Below are 21,706 nucleotides of genomic sequence, written 5' to 3'. Positions count from 1 at the left end.
GGAAATGTACCGTGAAGGCAACTAATTGGCAGTGTGCATGCAGCATTTCTTCTAGGGTGCAGAGCTGGGCGGCACTCTTAAGGGGTTTGTGCAACTGAATGAGGGTCCTGTGAAGAACTGTGGAACATTTTGCATTAAAAGGGGCTACACAGGCATGAATATTTATTTATGGGGTGGCGATGGCCTAGTGGTATTATTGCTAGATTGTTAATGCAGAAACTCAGCTAATGTTCTGGGGACCTGGGTTCGAATCCTGCCATGGCAGGTAGTGGAATTTGAATTCAATTTAAAAAAACCTGGAATTAAGAGTCTACTGACGACCATGAAACCATTGTTGATTGTCGGAAAAACCCATCTGGTTCCCTAATGTCTTTCAAGGAAGGAAATCTGCCGTCCTTACCTGGTCTGATCTATGTGTGACTCCAGAACCAGAGCAATGTGGTTGACTCTTAACTGCCTTCTGAACAAGGGCAGCTAAGGATGGATTAAATGCAGGCCAGCCAGTGACACCCATGTCCCGCAAATTAATTTTAAAAAAGTCCTTGAGTTTATGATGTTTGAGTTATGATGAATGTCACTTACTATATTTATAAATTGACACCCCACTTCAACCTTACAACGTTGGTTTTGACTTCAGGATGCCACGCCAGCACATTCCTAAGTGCACGTTCTCCCCTGCCTATCTGTGTGACTGGAAAGTTCGAACTGTTTTTATTAGGTTGGAAACAAGTATTTTATTCTGTTAATTTTTTTTGGCACAACCATTACAGTTTGAACCATTGCATTTATAAACTCACATTGTATTTTTAATTTGAACTCAGACTGAGAGTTCAAGGTTAAATGGGCTACTGACAGCAATCGATTTTGGAAAAAAATCATTCCTGGGACAGGGGTGTTGCTGGCTGGCCAGCACTTATTGCCCATTCCTAGTCACCCTCGAGAAGGTGGTGGTGAGCAATTGATACAATTAAGTAGCTTGCTAGGCCATTTTAGAAGGTAGTTCAGAGTCAACCATGTATAGGGCAGACTTATTAAGGACAGGAAATTTCCTTCACTGAAGAACATTACTGAACTGCATGGGTTTTCCCACCATCGATTCATGGTCATCAGTAGATTCTTAATTCCAAATTTTTTTTATTGAATTCAAATTTCACAATCTGTCACAGTGGGATTTGAACCGGGGTCCCCAGAACATTAGCTGAGTTTCTAGATTTATAGCCTAGCGATAACACCGCTAGACCATCAACTTCCCTTTGTTATATCTTGCACATTAACAGAGGAACGTATGCTAAGACATACAGACACCAACAGCAACTTGACAGGGCAAGAGTTGAGAACATTTAACACTACCAGGCGTCCCATGAGTGACTTCTTGCCTTGGTTTGGAAGCCCATCCTTCTTTTATAACTTTACTCCTATGGGAAAATTAATTCCGACTTCAGGCATTTCAACTTAAAATGTGGTCCTTGGGAGTCAATTATGTTGTATCGAAGTCTGCCTGCATAAAGACAAGTTGTTGATCTTTTAGCTCATTAGCTTTCTTTCATTGCTTTACTGGATTCATAAATGAGAGAGAGAACATGCTGGAAACTGCGAAGGAAGAAGTGACAAAACGTTGAGGAAGTGAGGCAGCTTATATGAGTTGAAATTGAGTCAGCTCTTGAGTATTATTCAGTATCCATTCCTCATGGTGCGGTTTGCGTATCTTGCTGAGATGATTCTGTGCTCAAGGCAATGCCCTGTTCTATGTTTAGGAAATTTTGCATGTTATTAAAAATTTGACCATTGCCACCTAGCAACTGGATTACATGGTATTCATAGAAACGTAGAAAATAGGTGCCTTTTGACCTGTCGAGCCTGCACCACCATTCAATATGATCATGGCTGATCACGCACTTTCAGTATTCCACTGCCACTTTTGCTCTACACCCTTTGATCCGTTTAGCCGCGAGGGACAAGTCCAGCTCCCCCTTGAACACATCTAATAAACTGGCCCCAACAGCTTTCTGTGGTAGAAATTCCCCAGGTTAAGACCTGGATTTGAATGACAGGGGGTTAGGGGGCAATGAGAATATTTCCTTTATCAGTCAGTTATATAATTCTAGAACGCACTGCCCAAAAGTGACAGAGTCTGATCCTCAAGTCACTTTCAAAAGGGAATTGTTTAAGTACTTGAAGCAGAAACAAGCGCAGCGCACTGAAAGTCTCGGTAGGAGGATCTGAGTCAGGATCTGTGAATCAGTAGGGCAGATGAGAGATAAAGGTCCACGATTTCATGGATCAAAATAAAGCCATTTCACATACAGAATTCATCCCTATCATGACTTTTGAAGTGGACACAGTTCTTTCTCTGCAATGAAGATCCAAGATAGGGTTTAAAGAAATCAATTTAGATATCTGTGAAATTGCTTCCAATATGCATGTGACATTTTAGTTGAGCCGCAGTGGACTGAAAGATCTCCTCTAGAACTGTAAGATTCTATGAATAACTGGCAGGGTTTCTGCATAGTTCTGTTCCCCAGGTGGAATGCTTATTGTAGAGTAATAATTTATAGATAATTCTTTCTAGATTACATTTACAATTCTTTTCGTTTCAGGGAATTTTTTTTGTAATCTATATCTTAAGTACTTTTCTGTTGTCACAGTGAGACATTTCACTGCTATGAATGAAATGTGCCTTTGACACCCAATATCAGCGCTTAAGTAAAGGTTTTTCTATTGAATTCTCTAAAAATATGTCTTAACCTCAAAAGTGCATTTTCTATTGTAAAAGCACTTTTAAATTTTGTTTTCTTGCAGTCCCTGTGACAAAAAATGACCAATTTTGAACCACATTTTCCTTAATTATGAACTTTTTTTTAACACTTAGGTTACGTAATTTCATAACATTGCAAATTTTATAATGTGACAAGAATTATTCCTTTCCAAGCCCTTTATGAATAGTGAGAGCGGAGTGGGGCCAAAATCAGCACTGTAGTAGTCCATTACTCACTGCCACCCAGATACAGCCTTCCAAATTTATCACCATCTTCTACTTTAACATTTTGGGCCAGTTTTCAATCCGGTTAGCTAATTTACACAAGGAACCTCAAATCATACTGACGTTTTGCACATAAAGTTCTGATTTCTTCTAATTTAAACATATTGGCCGTTGCAAAGCTCCCTTTGGTGTTCACTTTTGGTTAACATTTACTTTTTCATCCCATTGAGTATTTGATATTTGATTGAGGTATATAAAATACCCAACTGAATTAATAAAGTAACTATTAACCAAATGCTCCCCCCGTCTACAACAGTCCAGGACAAGAGGTCATAGTTGTAGAGTAAGAGGAGAGTGGTTCAAGGCAGTGATAAGGAGAAGCTACATCTCACAAAGGGTTGTGAATCTATTGATCTCGTTGCCCTAGAGTGCAGTGGGTGCAGGATCAATCAATGGATTCAAGAAAGACATGGGTAATTATTTGATCAAATGCGGGATAAGGGCTTGGGGAAAAGGCAGGGAAGTGGAATTGGGATGAGATGGAGATCAGCCATGATCATATAGAAAGGTGGAGTGGGCTGGAAGGACCGAATTGCCTATTCCTAATTCCTATGTTCCCATGTTACTATTCACCCATCATGCCTGCACTCACCGACTCCTTTTCAAATAACACCTTCGTTTCACAATTCTCATTCTTATTTTCAAGTCATTCCATGGCCATGCCTCTCCCATTTCTGTAGTCTCTCCCATCTCAGGGACCTGGATTCAATTCCTGGCTTGTGTCACTGTCTGTGTGGAGTTTGCATAATCTCCCCATGTCTGCGTGGGTTTCCTCCGGGTGTTCTGGTTTCCCCTCTCAGTCTAAAGATGTGCTGATGGGGTGAATTGGCCATGGTAAATTCTCCCTCAGTGTACCCAAACAGGCGCCGGAATATGGCGACTAAGGGATTTTCACAGTAACTTCATTTCAGTGTTAAATGTAAACCTATTTGTGCCTAATAAATAAAATTACAAACTTAATCTCCTCCATCTCACAATATAAGAATAGAGGAAATAAAGCCAGAGTTGGGTCATATGGCCATTAAACCCTGGCCTACCATTCAATAAGATCTCAGTTGATCTGATTTCAGTTCCGCGTTCTTGCCTGTTCCCCATAACCTTGACTCCTCTGTTGTTCGAGAATCTGAAAATGTGTCCCTTAGTTCTAAATTCTGTCACAAGGGAAAACATCCTCTCGGCATCTAGCCTGTCAAACACCCTCCATGATGTCCACCCTTATCTAATCCTGGTCCTTGAACATCTCAGATTTTGATTGGGGAGAGTGCGAGAGTCTGGCGTTGAGATAGAACATTAGTCATGGTCACATTCAATGGTGGAGCAGGATCAATGGACCGAATGGCCTATTCCTCCTATTTCCGATGTTTTTAATTGCTTCGTTTGTGGCTGTGCCTTCAGCTGCCTGAGAATTAAGCCCTGGAATTCTCTCTCTCCTCTGTTGCAGCTCCCTCCTTGACCAAGCTTTTGGCCATCGGCCCTAATATCTGCTTATCTGGTCCCTAATATAGAATGCTTACAACATAGAAGAAGGCCATTCAATCCCTTAAGTCTCATTCCCATGCCCTCTATAAATATGCATTTTCTTTTACCTTCGAAAGAGAATTGGATAAAGCTGTGATTGAATATGCCTCCTTTGTTTCAGGCAGAGTCTCATAAAGCTCTTGTGACCTTGGGACATGAATTGATTTATTATTGTCACATCTATTGGTATATATTGGTGAAAATTATTGTTTCTTGCAAGCTATACAAAGCATACCATACATAGGGAAGGAAAGGAGAGGATGGAGAATATCGTGTTACAGTCGTAGCTAAGGTGTGGAGAAGGATCAACTTAATATCAACTTATTGCTACATAAATACAAGTTATTGTTGTGATGGTGATTGTTGTTCCCGATAGCAGCCTCTTCTGGAGGCTTTTGTAAACAATCCATATTAGAACTGCAGAGGAAGATTAAACCTCCGTGTGGCTTTGTTGTGGCTTACCACATAATAGATGTTATCCCGGGATTTGAGTTGCAATCATCGATCTCTCTTTTTGACATGCTGATGATAAGTTAGGGTGAGGTGCCTGGCCCACATGATTATATTCAGCTAAACATCCCCTGTGAATACAGTTGACATAAGGTCAGACTTGGATCAAAGCATGTTTGGTTAAGGTTTTGTTCTTCCAACTTGATGAGTTCTCTGTGGTTGTCATGACATTAGTTATATTATGTACAAAGATACCTGAGGATTGAACTATGAAAAATGGACAGATTGTACGAGATTTATTACTGTAAATGGAAGCTTGTCTGCCTGTGGAAAGTGGTAAGCTAACTGAGACAGTTACACTGGAGTTTCTTCTGTGTGGGCTGAATCATCCTTTCACCTACCAGGGAGGTCAGAGCTTGCACAATCTGATCCTTACATTTAGATGAGAACAACGTGGGTCATCATTATTCTTCTTTTCTTCTTTGCTTCGTTCTTCCCCTCTCTGCAGTTCTAGAATAAGTTGCCACTCCATGTCCCCATTCACGGCCTGAAGTGGATGTAAAAGATCCTAGATTCTGAGAAAAGGGGGGAAATTGTACTGGTGTCCTGGCCAGCATTTATCTCTCATAAAATGCTGTCATAAAGAAAAGATCTGGCGATTTATCTCTCTGCTGTTTTTTTAAAAGAGGTTAATGTCTGTAAGTCTCTTCCTCAATGTCAGTAAAACAAAGGAGGTAGTCATCAACTTCAGGAAGTGTAACGGAGGACGTGCCCCTGTTTAATCAACAGTGATGAAGTGAAAATGATCGAGAGCTTCAAGTTTCTAGGTGTCCAGATCACCAACAACCTATCTGGCCACCCAAGCTGATGCTATAGTTGAGAAAGCCCAACAGGGCTTCTGCTCTGTCAGATGGCTAAGGGAATTTGGTATATGCAGTATGACTCTCAGCAACTTTTATAGCTGCACCATAGAAAGCATCCTTTCTGGATTAGGGCGGCATGGTGGCACAGTGGTTAGCACTGCTGCCTCACAGCACCAGAGACCCAGGTTCAATCCTGGCCTCAGGTCACTGTCTGTGTGGAGTTTGCACATTCTCCCTGTGTCTGCGTGGGTTTCCTCCAGATGCTCCAATTTCCTCCCACAGTCCAAAGATGTGCAGGTTAGGTTGATTGGCCATGCTAAATTTACCCTGGTGTCAGGGGGAATCATGATGACCACGTGATCATGATCATGATGAACAGTGACCGTGACACCACGCAACCCTGTCACAGCAACCTCTTCAAGATGTGCCAGATCATAAGAACATAAGAACATAAGAAATAGGAGCAGGAGTAGGCCATCTGGCCCTTCGAGCCTGCCCCGCCATTCAATAAGATCATGGCTGATCTGTCGTGGCTCAGTTCCACACTCCCGCCCTCTCCCCATAACCCTTAATCCCCTCTCTTATCAAAAACCCATCAACCCGCTTCTTAAAAATATTTAGCGAGGTAGCCTCCACCACTTCAACGGGCAGAGAATTCCAGAGATTCACCACCCTTTGAGTGAAGAAGTTCTTCCTCAACTCCGTTCTAAACCACGCCCCCCTTTATCTTGAGGCTGTGCCCCCTAGTCCTACTGTCCTTTCTGAGCGGGAAGAGTCTCTCCACCTCTATCCTATCCATCCCATTCATCATCTTATACGTCTCAATGAGATCTCCCCTCATTCTTCTAAACTCTAACGAGTACAAGCCTAGTTTATTCAGCCTCTCCTCATAGCTCAACCCCCTCAACTCTGGCATCAGCCTAGTAAACCTCCTCTGCACTCTCTCCAAGGCCAAAATATCCTTGCATAAGTACGGCGCCCAAAACTGCATACAGTACTCCAGCTGCGGCCTCACCAATGCCCTATATAGCCGCAGCAAGACCTCCCTACTTTTATATTCAATCCCCCTCGCTATGAAGGCCAGCATCCCATTAGCCTTCCTGACCACCTGCTGCACCTGCAAGCTGGGATTTTGCGACTCATGCACAAGGACCCCGAGGTCCCTCTGCACCGTCGCCTGCTGCAGTTTTTCTCCACGTAAGTAATAGTCCTTCCTACCATTATTCCTACCAAAGTGTACCACCTCGCACTTGCCAACATTAAATTCCATTTGCCATTTCCTGGCCCATTTGCCCAGCCTATCTAGATCAACATCAACACGGATGCCATCATCTCACGTGAGAACGCCATCCGCCAGGTACGCGGTGCACACTTTTGCAACTTGGCCAACGTTGTTTACCTGATACGCTGCAGCAAAGGATGTCCTGAGGCATGGAACATTGGGGGAGACCATGCAGATGCTGTGACAACAGATGAATGAACACTGCTCGACAATCACCAGGCAAGAGTGTTCTCTTCCCGTTGGGGAACACTTCAGCAGTCACGAGCATTCGGCCTCTGGTCTTTGGGTATATTACAGCTTTGACTAAACTGCAAATAATACTTGATCAGTTGGGGCAGCACGGTGGCACAGTTGTTAGCGCTGCTGCCTCACAGCACCAGGGACCTGGGTTTGATTCCCAGTATAGGTCACTGTCTGTGTGGAGTCTGCACGTTCTCCCTGTGTCTGCATGGGTTTCTTCCCGTTGCTCCAGTTTCCTCCCACAGTCTGAACGGCGTGCTGTCAGGTGCATTGGCCATGCTAACTTCTGCCTCAGTGTACCCTAACAGGTGCCAGAGTGTGGTGACTAGGGGATTTTCACAGTAACTTCATTGCAGTTGCATATTGTCAGGCTATTTATACCACTAATAAATAAACTTAAACTTAAATTGTGAACTGCTTTATGGTATTCAAAGATTGTGAAAGGTGCTCTTAAAAATGCAAATTTTAAATATTATATTTCTCTCCTCTTGTCCCTGCCGCCCCCCACCGACTAATCTGAAATGCAACCTTATCTGATTCAGAACCATCCTTTCAGTCTGTTGCTGCCCATGGCCTACATTTTGTATTATTTGAAACAGGCATTTTAGTTGATCCAGTTTCAGCAAGGCGAGTTAGTAAGCTTCATGTGGACCAACCTTATTTGACTTGGCATGAGGACAGGGCTGCACTCAGACCTCTTTCTAAGTTCCTCCCCAAGGGGGTCTCAGTATTTTATGTTACACAGGACTTACAATTCCCTCCTTTTATCAAGCCCCTCGTGCTTCAGAAGTAGATCTTAGATTCCACTTTGCGGATGTAAGGAAAGATCTGTTTTTACATCAGCAGCTAAATTCGTATGAAATTCAAGACAACTAATTCAAATCTTATGGGGCAAGGATCTTTGGAAATCCTGCCATGAAACTGGGATTAGCAAACTAAGTTGCGCAGTCCTCACTTTACTGGTACCATCTGGTGGACAGTCTGCTTGACATCTAGTGGCACCATCACATTCAGGGTTGCAAAAAGGCACGGTTTAAACGAGTTAGTATTTAGGAAGCTGTTTGTGAAATGTTGCTTGAGATAGCATGTCGAGGCACACTAATTTACTGACTGCTAAAGATGATAGGTTACTAATTGAAGAGAACTTCTCGAATGCATAAAGCAGCAGTGAGCATTCAGTGGAATGTTAACACCTCTCTCACCCTGCACTTTAGACCATTTTTAACCATATTGTTGTCATTTAATGCAGGAGCTTCTTTGTTAAAAAAATCCTTTTTCCATGCTTCAAGCTCCCTAAATGCAAATTCAGTTTTGCAAAATGATAAACAGCTGCAATTGAAATAATGAACAGTTACTTACTTTCAGTAGAGACAACTTGTGGATAAATAAGGGTCATGACGGAAAGCTTCTGTTCTTTTCTGCAAGAAAGAGGACATTCCTTTTCATTTATCGCAGTAAATGTTTCCACCTTGAGAAGTGATTTACCAGAGATTACTTACCTTGTGCACAATTCCCCCGTTCTTTGAGCTGTTATCTAGATTCTGTGGGTCTGTCTTCATGCCTCACTTCTGTTCCATGATTGAGAAAATTGGACATCTGCTTTGCTTAACAGAAGTATTTCCCCTACCCACTCCGTCACCAGTTTATATGTTATGTTTACGTGCTGTTTGGGTATTAAAAAGGCTAAATTACCAAGTTGCGATGTGCTCACATGCTGCATGGAAGGGTGAGTCACTTACCTGTGATTTCATTGTTTGAAAGTGAACTGAGGCTTTGTGTGATCTTGCCAGCTGGGTATCCAGACTATAGCTGTAATACATAGGACTGACTAACTGTGTGCCAATTTTGTGTGTCTTTTTCTTCCAGCATTAGACGTCACCAAGAACGAAGGGCAATTTTGACTCCAGTTTTGACAGATTTCAGTGTACGAGTAACAGCTGCCCCTGCTATCCTTTTCACAAAACAGATCTCGCCAGAAAATGCACAGACTGAGGTCAGTAATAAAGAATTTCAATGAACGTATGATCTAAGCAGTGATAAAGCAGTGCATTTGCCATCTGAAGTGATCTAGATTTGACGATTGCCGCAACTTGGTTGGGATTCTTTATGTTTTCATTTTGTTTCCACTTCAAATTAAGTGCAAAAGACTCACCACTACTTCCTCAAGGGCAATTCGGGATGGGCAATGTACACTTGCCTAGCCAGTGATGCCCACATCCCATTTTAGCTCTATTTTAGCTGCTACATTAGTTCCTGACCTCGTTCATTTCATCTTAGAATGAATCACTTTTTCTCTTGGTATGGTGGAAACTTACCACATCGGGGAGCATAAATTTGGAACTGTCTTCCTCAAAAAATGCTGTTGAGGCTGGGTAGAGGGGGGTCAACTGAAAATTCCAAAACTGATAGGAAGGATATTAAGGCGTCCAGAACCAAGGCAGTTAGTAAGATACAGATCCACCATGATGTAATTGAATGGCAGAATAGTGGATTATTGTGAGCAGTTTTGCCCCATATTAAGGAAGGATGTGATGGCCTTGGAAAGGGCCCAGAGAAAGTTCACAAGAATGATCCCTGGAATGAAGAGCTTGTCATGTAAGGAACGGTTGAGGACTCTGGGTCTGTATTCGTTGGAGTTTAGAACGATGAGGGGGGATCTTATTGAAACTTACAGGATATTGCAAGGCCTGGATAGAGTGAACATGGATGGGATGTTTCCACTAGTAGGAAATACTAGAACCAGAGGGCACTGTCTCGGTCTAATTCTGCTGCTATGTCTTGTGGTCTTATGGTCCAGTAGACTTGAGGAGTTGAATAGCCTACTTCTGTTCCTGTAGAAACTTATTGTTGAAGTTTGACAAAACTTGCTATCAGTTAGAAGCTACGGGACTGATGTTCAATTGGTTTCAGTATTTCACTCCATCATGTGTTGCATAGAATCAACACACAGAATTGTAATTGTAAACTAATTTTGTTGCTCTTGTATGAAATGTCCATGTGAGTGAACAACACTGGAAATTGAGTCATTTGTGATGCATGTTTTTATCTCTATAGGAAATTGTAGTGTGCGGCCACTCATTGGAAGTCAATGTTACCACAAACCTGGACTTATTCCTCAGTGTAGCTCAAGTTCAGCTCTTACAGGAGTTGGTGCAAGCCAACATGCTTGGTTTGGAGCTTGAAGATCCAACAGCAGAGGTAATCTCACACCTTAATTCAATGTTTCCAATTTTTTGTCTGATAGAGAAATAATTAGAAAAGATTTATAAAAACCTTGGCACAAATGTAAATAATGAACAATAAAATTAAAAAATGTAGCCATAACATGTCGTATCCAGCAGATTAACTGTTGCATTAATGGCAAATCCAAGATGATATGATCCGCATCCTTTTTTAAATTCGTTCGTGAGATGTAGGCGTCTCTGGCTCTAACAGTGGTTTCATGGCCTCCATTGGACTTTTAATTCCAGATTTTCTTAATTGAATTCAAATTTCACCATCTGCCATGGTGGGATTTCAACCTGGGTTCCCAGACCAGTACCCTGGACCTCTGGATTAATAGTCCTGTATTAATACCATTGCCTCCCCATATCAGCCACAGAATTTGCAACGTTGGCTAGGCTTTTCCACTCCCAACAGCCATGGAGTTGGAAGTTCCCACCCAAAGTTAAGGATCTTAGCCGCTCTATCAAATTTTTATATCTTGCCCATGGCAATTCCTGGAGTGGGTAGGACCACAAAATTCCACCAGTACAAACACACCAACCAACGAGACTCGGTGCTGGTGACTGTGCTCCACATGAACCTCAAAATTATGAAAGAACTCAGCCATTGTTATTTGCGTAGTTCTTGAAGGTCTGAAGTCACACGAATACTGACTGTTAGCATTTCAAAAGCCACTGCAAAAAAAACACACAGGCAACAAAGCGGTTCCCTGCTGATGGTTCAAATGGAAATGCAATCTCATTCGGGACAACTGATGTGTAGGGTTGGGAGGTAAACAATGGCCTTTTAAACTACAGCTGACATTAGAAAAATAAATGAAGAATAACACAGATTATGCCTCACAGGATATCACATTACTATCCCAGGCTATGCGCATGGTTTTGTTTTGGAAGCCAGAATACGACTGGGGAATCAAAGCAGACTGTTAGCACCAATCTGGTTCACAGATTGTAATGTTGAACTTTAATTAGAAGGGAGAATCTGAAGTATAGAACAGTGCATAGTTTTCTGTCATCCAACAAGTTATATTTTTAAGCACCTTTTGTTCATTGAACTTAAATATTGTTGTATTTGTTCTCTGGTCTGGTTGCCATTTGCAAAAATGTCTGTCTTTTAATGTTTGTCATAAGTGGTAAGTGTTTTATGATGGTCGTAGAATCATAGAATCCCTGCAGTGCAGAAGGAGGCCATTTGACCCATCGAGTCTGCACTGATCACACTACCGCCCAGGCCCTATTCCCATAACGCTATATATTTACCCTGCTAATCCCCCTGACAGCAGGGTTGACTTAGTATGGGGTAAGAAGTCTCAAAACACCAAGTTAAAATCCAACATGTTTATTTGATAGCAAAGCCACTAGTTTTCGGAGCACTTGTCGCTCCTTTGTCAGGCAAGTGGGACTTCAGTTCACAAACAGGCCATATAAAGACACAAACTCAATTTACAAAATAATGGTTGGAATGTGAGTTTTTACAGGTAATCAAGTCGTAAAGGTACAGACAATGTGAGTGGAGAGAGGGTTAAGCACAGGTTAAAGAGATGTGTATTGTCTCCAGCCAGGGCAATTAGTGAGATTTTGCAAGCCCAAGCAAATCGTGGGGGTTACAGATAACGTGACATGAACCCAAGATCCCAGTTGAGGCTGTTCTTATGTGTGTGGAACTTGGCTATCAGCCTCTGCTCAGCAACTCTGCATGTCGTGAAGGCCACCTTGGAAAATGCTTATCTGAAGAACAGAGGCCGAATGCCTGTGACCACTGAAGTGTTCCCCAACAGGAAGAGAACACTCTTGCCTGGTGATTGTTGAGCGGTGTTCGTTCACCCGCTGTTGTAGCGGTCTGCATCGCCTCCCCAATGTACCCATGCTTCAGGACATCCTTTCCGGCAGCGTATCAGGTAGGCAACATTGGCCGAGTTGCAAGTAAATGTACCGTGTACTTGGTGGCTGGTGTTCTCATGTGAGATGATGGCATCCGTGTCGATGATCCGGCACGTCTTGCAGAGGTTGCTGTGGCAGGATTGTGTGGTGCCATGGTCACTATTCTCCTAAAGGCTGGGTAGTTTGCTGTGGACAATGATCTGTTTGAGGTTGTGCAGTTGTTTGAAGGCAAGAAGTGAGCGTGTGGGAATGGCCTTGGCAAGGTGTTTGTCTTCGTCAATGACATGTTGAAGGCTCCAGAGAAGATGTCGTAGTTTCTCCGCTCCAGGGATGTACTGGACGATGAAGGGTACTCTGTCCACCGTGTCCCATGTTTATCTTCTGAGGAGGTCGGTGCAGTTTTTCTCTGTGGTGTGTCGGAACTGTCGATCGATGAGTTGAGCGCCATATCCTGTTGTTATGAGGACATCTTTCAGCGCCTCAACATGTCTGTTACAATCCTCCTCATCTGAGCAGATCCTGTGTATACGGAGGGCTTGCCCCTAGGGGATAGCTTCTTTAACGTGTTTAGGGCGGAAGCTGGAGAAGTGGAACATCGTGAGGTTATCCATGGACCTGCGACACAGTGATTTGCTGAGGTGACCGTCCTTGATAGAGACGTGTGTCCAAGAATGCACCCGATTCTGGAGAGTAGTCCATGGTGAGTCTGATGGTGAGATGGAACTTGTTGATGTCAGCATATAGTTGCTTCAGTGATTGTTCGCCATGAGTCCAAAGAAAGAAAACGTCATCGATGTATTTACTGTATAGCATCGGTTGAAGGTCCTGTGCAGTGAAGAGGTCTTGTTTGAATCTGTGCATGAAGATGTTGGCATATTGAGGTGCGAATTTGGTCCCCCTGGCTGTACCGTGTGTATGGATGAAGAACTGGCTGTTGATGGTGAAGACATTGTGGTCCAGGATGAAGCGGATGAGTTGTAAAATTGCATCTGGACATTGGCAGTTGTCGGCATTGAATACTGAGGCAGTTGCAGCAATGCCATTGTCGTGGGGGATGCTGGTGTAGAGTGCTCCTGGTTCGAGTGCTCCTGGTTCAACTGCTCTGTGTGTGCTGAGTTTCTGTAGGAAGTCTGTAGTGTCACGACAAAAGCTGAGGGTTCTCTGTACACTGGGTTTCAGGATGCCCTCAATGTAGCCGGCGAGGTTCTCACACAGGGTCCCATTGCCTGATACAATGGGACAACTGGGTGTGTTTGCCTTGTGTACCTTTGGGAGGCAGTAGATCCTCCAACTCCTCCAACATGGGGAGTACATGGGATGAGAGCATGGATGGTGCTCTGAAGGTCTGGATCAAATGTCTTGATCAGTCTGTTGAGTTGACGGGTGTGCTGTTTGGTCGGATCTGCAATCCGTGGTGTTCCTCATTGTTCAGTGGTCAGTGCACTTCTTTGCAGTAATCCATTCTGTTAAGTATGATGGTGGCCCCTCCTTTGTCTGCTAGTTTTATGACAATGTTGCGGTTGGTCTTGAGAGCGTGGATGGCATTGATTTATACTTGGGTGATGTTTGGGGCTGTCTTGTGAGTGCGGCTGATGAATCTGGCATTGATGCACTCCTGACGGCCTGGGGCGTACATGTCAAGTCAAGGGCAATGGCCTTCTGGAGGAGTCCAAGTCAACTCTTTCATCTTTGGTTGCTGCACTGCAGATCTCTCTCCGGCTGTCGGGACACCTACAAGACAGCCCCGAACATCACCCAAGCACAACGCAATGCCATCCATGCTGTCAAGACCGCAACATTGTCATCAAACCAGAAAAGGAAAAACCATGGGTGGGACTTTCCGACTGTTCCCACAGCCGGGATTGTCTGGTCCCACTGACAATGACCCCCACCCCCTCCCCATCCCAGCCGCGGGTTCGACAGTGGCAGGGGGTGCGAACAATGGGAAACCCTGTTGTCAGTAGTGGGAACGGAGCCACAGCGGGTAGAAAATCCTGCCCCGTTTCATTGGCTGGGACTTCCTCAGGCTGTGGAAAGCAGAATATAAGTGCAAGCCTGCCTTTCTTCTTTATTCGATTTCTTAACTACTGACCATCTTGTCTGTACTGAAAATTCTAAGCAAGTGTATTTTGTCACAGAATATAAATAATGATCTGAAAAGCCACCTGACAAATTTACAAATGAAGAAGTGGGTGGAAGCTCTCCAAAATATGTGTTGGCAGTAGCCATTGCCTTTTTCTTATTAGATTGAATGCAAACAAATTAACATTTCTATATATGGTGCTATTTTATTGGTACCGTCGAATTCCAGGAGCATTATCCAGAATTTTTGAAACCTCTTTGAAATAACCTGATGTTGATTTTGACCTTTTTAAATTGGTTCTTGGTTTGTTGATGATTGTTGTCCAACCCTTGGTGTTCTGAGAAGGATGACAAAGAATAATTCCCTTGATCTGTTGTAGAACTTGTGGCGTTGGTTCTTTCACAATGCTTCACTTTGAGGCTTCCAGGATCTTGGGTAAGTCACACTGGAGGAATGGCATGTAACTCGGAGCGGAACTGGAAATGATGGCATTCTGATAACTGCTGCTCTTATCCTTCTCGGTGGTGGAGTTCCCAGGACAATGCCATTTGGCATGGTGGCACCTAACTAGCACATCTTTCGGACTGTGGGAGGACACCGGAGCACCACCGGAGGAAACCCACACAAACACGGGGAGAACATGCAGACTCTGCACAGACTGTGATCCAAGTCAGGAATTGAACCCAGGTCCCTGGCACTGTGAGACAGCAGTGCCACCATGCCACCCCCTGTCTGCGTGGGTTTCCTCCAGATGCTCCGATTTCCTCCCACAGTCCAAAAGACACGCTGGTTAGGAGGATTGGCCATGCTAAATTCTCCCTCAGTGTACACGAACAGGCACCAGAATGTGGCGACCAGGGGATTTTCACAGTAACTTCAATGCAGTGTTAATGTAAGCCTACTTGTGACTAATAAATAAACTTAAAGTTATCGAAGTAACATTGCTGCATTGCATGCAGAAGAATGTGCTTACTGCAGTCACAACGTCCAGTAGTGGAAGGGGGGGATTTTGAATCGTGTGCCATGCCCAACAATGTAAAAACTGTGTTTTCCGAAATGGCAATGAGGTTTTTGGTTGCGTACATCTAAGCAAGTGAAGAGAATATCATCACATTTCAGGCAAACCGTGTAGATTTTGAAGGAAGAATTTTCAAGTTTGATAAAAAGCATTTGTATTAGGTTGTTATGTTTGTGAGCCTTGCTGGAGCGATTTATCGTGATAATCTTAGTTTGTAACAGTGACCTCACTTCAAAAATAAAGCACTTTGATATATTTGATTTTTGCAAAAGGCATAATATAATTATAAATAATTTATATTTGTAATCCTTCTAATAAAATACTAGTAGTGGGGGAAGAGTGAGGGTGAAGGAAGGATTCTTCTGCACCCCCCCCCCTCAAAAGAATAGTGTGAATCGAAGTTCATAACTAACTGAACCGTTCAGGACAGAGACTTGGGTGGTCTGATAGCTGAGCCAGGCAGTTCCAGACCCTTGCTGATGAGTAACTAGCCAGCTTGGTTTAATAGTAAAGCCTGGAAGTGTAGATCTGTCACAGGTGCTGAGATTCTACTCAGTTAGTTACAAATAAGCTGCAGGCAAAAGCCCTAATGAGTGGGGTGGTCCTTACTAGGCAAGGCGCAGGAAGTTTACTAATAATTTGATCTGGTAGGCGAAATGGCTTGAACTCATTTGAGCTCCAACAGTGCCACACTGTTTAATTCTTCTGGAGGACTGTAAACCTCGGCTCTGCCAACCTCCTTCTCAAACTCTGGACTTAATTTTCCCTCCAGGAAGAGTTGTTGTTCTCAGTATTTGACAAATAGAAACAGGTGGGGTTTGATGTCTCACAAGATTAATATGGAGACTCTTAAACATGGAGATGGGTTTGTACATGTGTCAAACATCCAGCTAACCAAAAAAAATCTATGTAATAGGTCAAATTTTAAGTGCTACCGATTTAATACTTCAGGTACCTCTTGTGCGCTGATGTACATTTGAAATTCCATTTATTAAAATAGATGTGTCAAGGTCTATACAAAATGTGTTGTGCAGATGCTGGCGTTGGAGTGGGGCGGGCACACTAAGAAGTCTCACAACACCAGATTAAAGGCCAACAGGTTTATTTGGAATCACCAGCTTTCGGAGCACTGCTCCTTCCTTATCTCGTGATTCCAAATAAACCTGTTGGCCTTTAACCTGGTGTTGGGAGAATTCTTACTGTGTACAAAAGGTGACTAAGTTAATTTAGTGGAAATGCCCAAAGATGTGTGGGTTAGGTTGATTTGGTCATGCTAAAAAATTGCCCTTTAGTGTTCTGAGATGTGTAGGTTAGAGGGATTAGTGAGTAAAATATGTAGGGATATGGGGTAGGGCCTGGGGGGATTGTGGTCGGTGCAGACTAGATGGACCAAATGGAGTCTTTCTGCACTGTAGGGTTCCTATGATTTCTATGATTCATCTAATACTTAGCTACCCTTAATCTACTCAAGAATTTTAAAAATAAATATATGCTTCCTCAAATAACTTTCTGGGGCAGAGGAGGATTTTGATTATATTACTCAGCAAATAATCCAGAAGGCTGGACGAAGGATACAGGGAGGCATGTTAAAATCTCAACAGCTGAGAACTTTAAATTCAATTAATTAAATAAATCTGGAATAAAATGCTCTTCTCTGTAATTGTAACCACAAAACCACCAGCCTTGTCATTAAAAACTCATCTGGTTCATGAATGTCCTTTAGAGAGGGAAATCTGACATCCTGACCTGACCTGGTCTATATGTGGATTCCAAACCCACAGCAGTGTGGTTGACTCTCAGCTGCTGTCTGAAAAGGTCCAGCGAGACACTCAGTTGTTCTTGCAAACGTGGCTCAGCACCACCTTCTCAAAGACATGTGTTAAACATCCATTTTGAATACAGGAGTTGGGACGTCTCGTTGAAGTTGTACAAGTCATTGATAAGGACACACTAGGAACAGTGTGTACAGTTCTGGTCACCCTATGATAGAAGTGATATAATTAAACTAGAAACAGTGCAGAAAAGATTTACTAGGATGCGACCGGGGCCTGATCATTTGAGTTATAAGGAGAGGCTGGATAGACTGGGGCTTTTTCCCTTGAAAGCTGAGGGGTGATCTTATAGAGGTCTATTAAAACAATGAAGAGCATAGATAAGGTAGATAGTCAACATTTTTCCCAAAGGTAGGGGAGTCTAAAACTAGAGGACGTAGGTTTAAGTGAGAGGGGGGATAGGGTCCAGAGGGGTAGTCTTTTTACTGAGGATGGTAACTATCTGTAATGAGCTGCCAGAGGTAGTAGTAGAGGCGAGTACAATTTTGTTTTTTAAAAAGCATTTAGACAGTTACATGGGTAAGATGGGTATAGAGGGATATGGGCCAAATGCGGGCAATTGGTTCTAGCTTAGTGGTAAAAACTGGACGACATGGATAAGTTGGGTCGAAGGGCCTGTTCCCATGCTGTAAACCTCAATAACTCTATGACAATGATTGGCAAGACTTGAACAAGAGATCGATGGTTGGTAGTCCCAGTGCAGTACTGAGGGAGTGCTGCATTGTCTGCAATGTTGTCTTTGGATGAGTTGCTAAACAAGGCCTCAACCATGTCCTTGGGTGAACATGAAAGATGCTATGGCATTACTTTGAAGACGAGCATGGAAGTTGAGGGGAGGCAGTGCATGGACAAGGGAATTGAGGGCTATGGGGAGAAAGCGGGAAAGTGGAACTGATCCACTTCAGATCAGCCATCATCTTATTGAATGGCGGGGCAGGCTCGAAGGGCTAGATGGCCTACTCTTGCTCCTATTTCTTATGTTCTTGTGGTATTGTCGCTGAACTAGTAATCCTGAGACCCAGGTTAATGTTCCAGGAACCCAGGTTCAAATCCTACCCTGGTGGCATTTGAATTTAATAAAGATCTGGAATTAAAAATCTAATGGTGACCAGGAAACCATTGTTGGTTGTCGTACAAACCCATTTTGTTCACTCGTGGGTGCTGGGCTGAATTTGGGGCACACAGGAAATGTAAAATTGGCTAGGTTTTCCTTTACAAAAGGAGGAATGTTTGAACAGCAAGTGTAAGTCTAGAAGGATTTGTAGGTGACATAAGTGAGGAATGTTGCATGTCATCCATCAATCATCATTGAGACATAGGCAATCCTGGACTTGCCTGAGACTGTGCAGTAAATGAAGTTTAAATTTATTCAAGCAGTTGTTCCACCATTTTATTCTCAAGAGTGAGTGATCGTCTAATCACCTTAGAATTCTGAACAGAGCAACACTTACTGTTGAGGGCTGTTCCACCATTCTGAGCCTGGGTTTGGGAGCATATTTTTTGCATTGTTTGTACCTGGGGTGGCAAAGTGGCACAGTGGTTAGCACTGCTGCCTCACAAGTTCGATTCCTGGCTTGGGCCATGTCTGTGCAGACTCTGCATGTTCTTCCCGTGTCTGTGAGGATTTCCACCAGGTGCTCCAGTTTCCTCTCAGTCAAAAGATGTGCTGGTTAGGTGCATTGACCGTGCTAAATTCTCCCTCGGTGTATCTGAACAGGCACCGGACTGCGGCGACTAGGGAATTTTCACAGTAACTTCATTGCAGTGTTAATGTAAGCTTACTCTGACAATAATAAATAAACTTTAAACAAAATCTTGGCCTGAATGTAATATGACTTTATGTTAATGGGCGAAGATTTGGAAAGGGATGGGTGAAGTCTTTGCATAATACAGTTAGCAAATACCAAACGTTCAGAATGACCAATTATAATGGAAAAATATTGTGAGGAAGATGAAAGTCAATGGACACTGTGGCCTCCAAGCTTTGATTTTCAGAAGAGTTTCACTGAGGGCTTTAAACATAAGTTAGAGTAAGAACATCTTGATGAAGCCATTTGTTTTTTTTCTACCTTGTATCTCTGCTCAAATTTTTTCGAATAGCTCAAAAGATTAATTCAAATTGGCTGGAACGTGTCTGTGGGATGTCCAGAATGTGAGAGGTGCAATATAAATTACAATTGTTTCTTTTATTCTTATTACTCTTAATTTTTTTTAAAATATCATTGGATGTTGTTATCCCTGGCTAGACTAGCATTTATTGCCCATCTCTAATTGCCCTTGAGAAGGAGGCAGTGAACCACCTTCTTAAACCGCTACAGCCCATGTGTTGCAGGTGTACCTATTAGGAAAGGAGTTCCAGGATTTTGACCCAATGGCAGCAAACGAATAATGATCTTGTTCCAAGTCAGGTATGTGACTTGAAGGGGAACGTACCAACGATAAAGTTCCTGTGCATTTAAGAACATAAGAACATTTGTTGCCCTTGTCCTTCTAGGTAGTAGAGGTTGCAGGTTTGGAAGTTGCTATTGATGGAGCTTTGGTGCGTTACTGCAGTGCACCTTGTAGATCGTACACATTGCTGCTACTATGTGTCCATGGTGGAGGGAATGGGATATTGAAGCTGGTGAATGGGGTACCAGTCAAGTGGGCTGCTTTGTCCAGGATGGTGTCGAGCTCAAAAGGACAAAGAACTGTACAGCACAGGAACAGGAACAGGCCCTTCAGCCTACCAAGTCTGTGCCGACTCAGATGCCTCTCTAATATTTCCTTGTCTCTATGTGATCCATATCCCCCTATCCCCTGCCTATTCGTGTACCTTTGCAGATGCTCCTTGAATGTTGTTATAGAATCTGCTTCCACCACCTCCCCTGGCAGCGTGTTCCAGGCATTCACCACCTTCTGTGTGAAAAACTTGCCCCTTACATCTCTTTGAAACTTTTCCCCTCTTTCACTTTCAACCTGTGCCCCTGAGTAATTGACCCTTCGACCCTGGGAAAAAGACTGACTATCCATTCTATCCAAGCCTGTCATAATCTTGTAAACCTCTATCTGGTACCCCCTCATCCTCCAACGCTCCAGTGAAAACAATCCAAGTTTGTTCAATCTTTCTTCATTGCCCATATCCACCAAACCAGGTAAATCTCTTCTGCACCCTTTCCAATGTATCAACATCCTTCCAGTAGTGTGGCGACCAGAATTGTACACAATCCTCTAAATGTAGCCTAACCAAAGTCTTATACAACTGCAACTTGATTCTCCTGTTCCTATACTCAACTGATGAAGGTCAGCATGCCATTCTTCGTCTTGACCACCTTGTCCATCGGAGCTGCCACCTTCAGGGAACTGTGGATCGGTATGCCTAGATCCCTCTGCATGCTAATATTTCTAAGGGCTCTTTCATTTACTCTATACCTTCCTTCTGCAGTAGATCTTTCAAATCACATCACGTCACATTTATCCAGGTTAAATTCCATCTGCTATCTCTTAGCCCAGATCTCCAGCCGATTTATATCCTTGAATGTTGTTGGATCTGCACTTATCCTGGCATGTAGGGAGTATTCCATCACACTCCTAACTTGTGCCTTGCAGATGACGGACAGACTTTGGGGAGTCAGGAGGTGAGTTACTCGCCAGAGACTTTCCAGCCTCTGACCTGCTCTTGTACTGCAGTATTTATGCGGCTGGTCCAGTTCAGTTTCTGATCTAAGGTAACCCTCAGGATGTTGGATGGTGACCTTGTCCTTTGGCCTGGTGTCCTCTCATTCGTCTCTCTCTTAACATTTCCATGAGGCACCTCATGACATTTGTCGACACAATCAAATCAGATCATGGTTCTTCACTCGGTTTTGCATTTGAGACCAGAATCCCTGACAGCATCCTCATTTACTGTGTTGTGAAGTATCAGTGGAGTATCTGGTTGGCATCAAGCTCCAAATCAAGTATATCAAACCTTGGAACTACTGGAGGGAAACAAACACAGCAATTAACTGCTGAAAGATTGATTGTTACTCATTGCAGAACAGACATTTGAGATACATGGGAATGGATGTATATAATTCTGACTGATTAATTGCAGAATTTAGTATTGTTCCAGTTCAACGAATATTATGGATAGCATATCTTCAGTTGTGCGTGCTTAAGTTAAATCTTCTGTTTCACTGAGTTTAGAATGGTTCAGAAATCAGGTCTCGGAAATGTTACTTCATGTGAGGAGCAGTTTAACTCTGAGGACGTACTATTGTGAATTTTTGTGAATTACGAGTCATGGCTTTACTG

General features: G+C 43.1%; 1 protein-coding gene across 9 annotated transcripts in view; it reads left to right on the top strand.

The window, feature by feature from the left end:
* The window catches only part of vps13b (vacuolar protein sorting 13 homolog B), a 942,410-nt gene that overhangs the window by 707,310 nt on the left and 213,394 nt on the right, over positions 1–21,706 (top strand). For all 9 annotated transcript variants that reach the window (XM_080194714.1, XM_080194711.1, XM_080194717.1 and 6 more), the window contains exons 32-33: positions 9,260–9,386; positions 10,448–10,591. In XM_080194714.1, the coding sequence (XP_080050840.1) occupies positions 9,260–9,386; positions 10,448–10,591 (271 nt within the window). The remainder of the gene's footprint in view (positions 1–9,259; positions 9,387–10,447; positions 10,592–21,706) is intronic.

The sequence above is a fragment of the Carcharhinus amblyrhynchos genome, chromosome 8, assembly GCF_965287045.1.
Source record: "Carcharhinus amblyrhynchos chromosome 8, sCarAmb.v2.hapA, whole genome shotgun sequence".
Classification (NCBI taxonomy): Eukaryota; Metazoa; Chordata; class Chondrichthyes; order Carcharhiniformes; family Carcharhinidae; genus Carcharhinus; species Carcharhinus amblyrhynchos.
Note: the sequence above shows the minus strand (reverse complement) of the source record. Positions and strands in the feature narration are given on the sequence as shown.